The sequence below is a fragment of the Lagopus leucura genome, unplaced genomic scaffold, assembly GCF_019238085.1.
Source record: "Lagopus leucura isolate 7727_CA_CO unplaced genomic scaffold, USGS_WTPT01 Super-Scaffold_100157, whole genome shotgun sequence".
NCBI classification, from domain to species: domain Eukaryota; kingdom Metazoa; phylum Chordata; class Aves; order Galliformes; family Phasianidae; genus Lagopus; species Lagopus leucura.
In genome coordinates, this window is record NW_024962334.1 from 21,304,744 (window position 1) to 21,310,597 (window position 5,854).

General features: G+C 60.5%; 1 protein-coding gene across 1 annotated transcript; it reads left to right on the plus strand.

The window, feature by feature from the left end:
* Nucleotides 1–3,021: 3,021 nt before the first annotated feature.
* SP8 (Sp8 transcription factor) lies at nt 3,022–5,630 on the plus strand. Its single transcript, XM_042889169.1, has 2 exons — nt 3,022–3,249; nt 4,152–5,630. The coding sequence occupies exons 1-2, from the start codon at nt 3,022–3,024 to the stop codon at nt 5,628–5,630; spliced, it is 1,707 nt and encodes a 568-aa protein (XP_042745103.1).
* The last annotated feature ends 224 nt before the right edge of the window (nt 5,631–5,854 follow it).

Consider the following 5,854-nt stretch of genomic DNA (forward strand, 5'->3'; position numbering starts at 1 on the left):
GGAACATTGAGGGATTGTCGTGTGCTCCCCTCCCAAGCCCCCCACAAAGCGCTCCGTCTCTCCTTGCCCGCAGCCCATGGAGCAGCCAGGCCGCCCGGCGCTGGGGCAGGGGTTGCAGTACCTGAACACACTTTTGCAATGACGGATGAATTAACTTCGGAACCCCGCGCTGCAATGAACGCAGCACCCGCGCACACACGGGGTCCGCTGGTGCCGGTACACGTTTTTCCAGCTGCAGTCCGACGAAACGACGCAGCCGGACAATGGGGAACGTCGCAGGTGAACCGCAGCGGTGTGAGCGATGGTTAATAACGGCGTTAACCACCATCACTGCCCGCTCGGCACCTCACGCTCTTCTCCGGACGTTTGGTTTCATTGACGTGGTAATCCCTATCCCAGCCCGGCTAGGGGTTTGCTGTCACCCCTCGGTCAAGGAATGCCGCAAGTGACAATGCCAGGTGCAGGGGCACCGCGGGGCCCGGATCCCGGGGCAGCACGGCCCGGGCAACGCGGGGAAGGAGCTCCCCCGTGCTGCCCACGGGAACGGGGCCAGAAGCCGCGTGCTGGCCGAGGCGGAACGCGGCGACCCGGCGGTGTAAGCGTAACCACACGCAGGACATGCCGTGCTGCTTCCTAATATTGACATTCACCATCCGGCGTGGGCAGCGGGCACTTCAATCCTTCCAGCTCTGCCTTTGCAAATAGGCAGCGAGACCTCTCCTTCCCCAAAGAGAAACCTCTCACCACGCCGCAAAGCTGTCTGCGGGCGGACCAGACCCTGGAAGAGGATCCATCCATCTCCCTGCGAGCGGAGCGCCGGGGGGTATCTCCGAGGAACCCCCCCATAGCCCAACCCCGAAGGTTCGCGGAGGCTGTTGGCGCGGCTCAAGTTCGGCACTTGCTAATGGATATTGTAGGCACAAGATGTTCGGTAGACTTGGGCAAGTTGTTCCCGGGATGTAAATTAGGTCCCAAAAGCTGTTGTCCAAATCGAAGAAACAGAGAAATTAATCTGGGAGACTATCCATCATAGGCTGTAATAAAGGGAGCGACACGGATGAGACAGATGATATGATTAAGGAGCTGTGGTCGTTTTAATTAACTTTTTGCTGTCCTGTAATGATCAAACTGGTCAACAGACCCGGTCAATAAGCATGTTAATATCAAACAAATAAAACCAGGGATGATTAAAAACCTCCTGGTTTATTAAATTTGAAATTCAAATGAAATTTATGCTGCAGATGCATACAGAATGCTAATAGATTGTAGCTTTATTGAGAGTGGATCCCACAGGTTTTCAAGAAACAGTGCGAACATCTATCTACTCCCGTACATTACACTTCAAACGGAAAGGAAAAAAAAAAAAAAAAAAAAAAAAAGTTTTAATTAATTTCGGGAAAACTTCTGCTTGTTGCCTCTCTCCCTCCTCTTCCCCCCAACCCCGCTTCGCAAAGCTGATGGACTGCAGCCTCAAGTGCGGTGGTCAGTAAGGCAATGCAAACCAAACCCTACGCTTTCTTAAATCCTGCGCCCACCCAGCATCGCCAGACGCACAGAGGAAGGCGGCGGAGCGGCTTACCGCTCACAAAGTTCAGCAGCTGCTGATTTCCCAGTTTCAGTGAAACTCGGAGCGACAGGAGAAAGCCACTGACAGCACTTGCTGTGATTTCTCCTCAGTTCTGATGGATTTGCCTTTTTCCTCCCTCTGTATTCAGCTCCCTCGTACAAACTCCCACGACTATTCGTACAACTAGTTTTTTCACGATTTCCAGCGCGGCGCTTTTAAAGGAAAAGCGCGCTGAAAATCCACAACTTTCAGCCCCAAATTAAAAACCCGGGGCGAGCCTTAAAACAAGCACAGAAAAGCCCGAGTGAGGGCCGTGTGCGGGCAGAACGCGGAGCCGAAGGGAAGAGCCACCCGGAGCGGCTTTCCTCGAGAGATTCATCAGCAGTGCCGACCCTGCGCGCTCCGGGGCTGAAAGGAGCGCGTGTCGGTCTCTAAGCGGAACCTGGCACGCCGCAAAATGGGATTTTCTGTGCCTCTAAAATGTAGCGCTCGCGATGCTTGTTTTGCTCTTACGCTTTCTGATCTATGTCTTAATAGTTCCTCCCCACCTCCAGCAGATAAAGGAAGCGGAGGTAAAAAGTTAATAAGCATTCATGCAAGGGAGTATCTCCGGGAAATGTTCTTCCCCCCTTTGCGGGTGATAGTATTGATTAAATTAAACCCGAAATTTAAACAAGTGTGCATTAGGTCTGTAAAATGAATATCATTATAGAAGGAGACCAAAGTAATGAAGTTAATTCTTTTTTATTTGTTAAACGGAGTTCCCTCCTTCCCCCACCCCTTCCTCCTCCTGGGCTGGCCCTGTCACGCCTTCTCAACAGGCGAAAATCAGTCAGAGAGGAACGCGACATTTATGGTAACCGTCAGCCTTCAGAGAAAGAAAGCAGTTCATTAATTTACTTCGCTCTTGCTTCAAAGTATGATAATGTACGGTACCCCCCGATCAATAGATATGATGTACAGTCGATATTCCCTCGGAACAGCTCGAGGGGAAAGGATATCTGCCCCCACGACGCGAACGCACCGCGGGGTTCTCTACTAGAGATCGCGGGCCGGGCCGGGGGCAGCCGCGGCCGTGGGGGGGCAAGGGGAGCCCGGCCCAGAGCTGCGGACGGGGGGAACGGGAGAGGGAGGACGGTGCGGAGGAACCGGAGGAACAATGCTCCCGCGCTCTGCCACCGCTGCGACGGTACAGAAATGCGAACAGATCCAAGCAGCCCCGCTCACACCTCGAAGGGGTGGGAAGGGACGGCCAGGACCAACCAGCCCGAGCGAGGACGGCTCAGGGCCGCCCTTCCCGGGGCTGCGGGGCGAGGGGCGGCGTTCGCTCCGTCGGGGCCTCACGCGGGGCGAACCGCTCCGGCCGCGGGACCGGACCGCGCCTGGCCGAACCGAACCGCGCCGAGTCGAACCGGGTAGAGCCGAGCCGGGCCGGGCCGTGCTCGACGGCGCTGATGACCTCACGCAGTCACGTCGGCGAGCGGCGCGGCGGGGCCGGGGATTGGCTGGCGGCGGCTCAGCGGCACTTCAAAGCCGGCGAGGGAGCTACAATTGTGGTGGAATGGGCGGAACTGAGCATTGTATTGCACACCTCTAAAAAAACACTGCCTCTGATTTATCAATATAAAAAAGATCCTCTGAGAGGAGGGCACTTTTGTGTGATGGCAACTTCACTTCTAGGGGTGAGTCTAAGGATTTTTTCTCTTGCTGGTTTAATTAGTTTCTTTTTATTGTCGATTGGAGGGGGTTAAAATAACCCCTGTCTTGACCGGGGCTATCAGTCTCCTCTATTGAGCCTTTTTTTTTTTTTTTTTTTCCTCCCTTTTTTTTTTTTTTTTTTTTTTTTTTTCTTTTTTTTTTTTTTTTAACTTAAGTACAAGTGAGTTTCGGAGAAAAGAAAGAGCGAGAGGGGGAAAAGGGGCAGAGTCACTTTGCAGCGCACAGGAAAAGGTTTAAGGGCATTTGTAGGAACAGCCCCCAGCACCCGGGCTGCGCGCTGTGCCCGCACCGCGGCCTTTCTCCGCACATGTTGCTGTTGGAAGGGAAACCCCGGCACCGCCGCTTCTGTAGGGCGCAGTTTCTAATTTGCAACCGAGTGTGGCTTTTTATTTCCCTTTAAAATAACACAGCCCGCCGTGTCCAGCAGGTATGTTCAACTTGTGTATACGTACAGATGTAAAATTTATGTATATATTTAGTTACGGTTGGTACGTGAGGCTCTTTAAGGAAGCCTTTTCAATTTATTTATTTATTTTTAATTATTTATTTGATAAGCCGGCGCTTCACTACTTACGAACCACCCCATCTGCCCCGAGGACCGGGAAGCGCCGGGTCCCTGGGAGGGGAACGGCACGAATGCAGCCGCCGCTGGGCTGGTGGCAGCTTTTAAGCTATATCAAAGCTGCGGCACCAGAAGCAACTTTTCCCTCCCCCTCTCTTTCCCCCGAGCTCCCGGGGCAGGAGGACCGGCAGCAGATCCGCGGGACTCAGGGCCGGGCCGGGGCGGCGGGCGGGCGGATGGCGGTGGCGGTACCGCTCGGTGCCTGACGCCGGCGGGACGCCCCCGTCCCCTCTGTGCCCGCAGGAGGAACCGCGGGTTGGCTCCACGCCGCTGGCCATGCTCGCCGCGACCTGCAACAAGATCGGCAGCCCCAGTCCCTCGCCGTCCGCCCTCTCGGACAGCGCGTCCTCCTTCGGCAAAGGCTTCCACCCCTGGAAACGCTCCTCCTCCTCCTCTTCGGCCTCGGCCGGCAGCTGCGGTGCCGTGGGCTCCGGCCTCCCGGGCTTCGGCGTGGCGGGCGCGGCGCGGAACGGCTCCTCGGCGGCGGCGGCGGCAGCGGCGGCGGCGGCGGCGGCCGCGCTCGTCTCGGACTCGTTCAGCTGCGGCGGCTCTCCGGGCTCCAGCGCATTCTCGCTGACGTCCAGCGGCGCGGCGGCCGCCAGCTCGCCCTTCGCTAACGACTACTCCGTGTTCCAGGCGCCAGGCAGCGCCGGCGGTGGCGGCGGCGGGGGAGGCGGCGGCGGCGGGGCGGCGGGGCAGGAGTCGGCTCACCAGCCCGTCTTCATCTCCAAGGTGCACGCGTCGGTGGAGGGGCTGCAGGGCATCTACCCGCGGGTGGGCATGGCGCACCCCTACGAGTCGTGGTTCAAGCCCTCGCACCCGGGGCTGGCGGCCGGCGAGGTGGGCTCGGCGGGCGCCTCCAGCTGGTGGGACGTGGGCGCGGGTTGGATCGACGTGCAGAGCCCCAACGGGGCGGCCGCGCTGCCCGGCTCGCTGCACCCCGCGGCCGGCGGACTCCAGTCCTCGCTGCACTCGCCGTTGGGCGGCTACAACTCGGATTACTCGGGCCTCGGGCACTCTGCTTTCGGCGGCGGCGCCTCCTCGCACCTCCTCAGCCCCGCCGGGCAGCACCTCATGGACGGATTTAAGCCGGTGCTGCCCGGCTCCTACCCGGACTCGGCCCCGTCGCCGCTGGCCGGCGCCGGGGGTTCCATGCTGGGCGGCGGCCCCGCCGCTCCGCTCTCCGCATCGCCGCGCTCCTCCGCCCGCCGCTACTCTGGCCGCGCCACCTGCGACTGCCCCAACTGCCAGGAGGCCGAGCGGCTGGGGCCGGCGGGGGCCAGCCTGCGGCGCAAGGGGCTGCACAGCTGCCACATCCCGGGCTGCGGCAAGGTGTACGGCAAGACGTCGCACCTGAAGGCGCACCTGCGCTGGCACACGGGCGAGCGGCCCTTCGTCTGCAACTGGCTGTTCTGCGGCAAGCGCTTCACCCGCTCCGACGAGCTGCAGCGGCACCTGCGGACCCACACGGGCGAGAAGCGCTTCGCCTGCCCCGTCTGCAACAAGCGCTTCATGCGCAGCGACCACCTCAGCAAGCACGTCAAGACCCACAGCGGCCCCGGAGGCGCCGGGGGACCCGGCGGCGGCGGTCCCGGTCCCGGCCCCGGCGGCAAGAAGGGCAGTGACACCGACAGCGAGCACAGCGCGGCCGGCAGCCCGCCCTGCCACTCCCCGGAGCTGCTGCCGCCCCCCGAGCCCGGCCACCGCAACGGCCTCGAGTGACGGCGGCGCCGCGCCGCGCAGGGGACGCGGACACGTAAGTACCCGCGCGGCCCCGTGGGGAGCGCGCTCCGGCCCCGCACCGCACCAGTCGGGCGGCGGAGCTCCGCCGGGGGCCGCCTCCCCTGCCCTCTCCGTTCCTTAGGGACCCCCTGTCGGGTCGCACCGTGGGAAAAGCCACGATTCTCCCGCTGGAAACCGCAGCGCTTCCGTCCGGGAGCGGCGTC

What these genes read in the sequence shown, in the direction of transcription:
- SP8 (XM_042889169.1), top strand. Translation starts at nt 3,022, where the DNA reads ATGACCTCACGCAGTCACGTCGGCGAGCGGCGCGGCGGGGCCGGGGAT. An exon ending in TGGCAACTTCACTTCTAGGG is followed by an intron (nt 3,250 to 4,151) that starts GTGAGTCTAAGG and finishes CTGTGCCCGCAG; the next exon opens with GAGGAACCGCGGGTTGGCTC.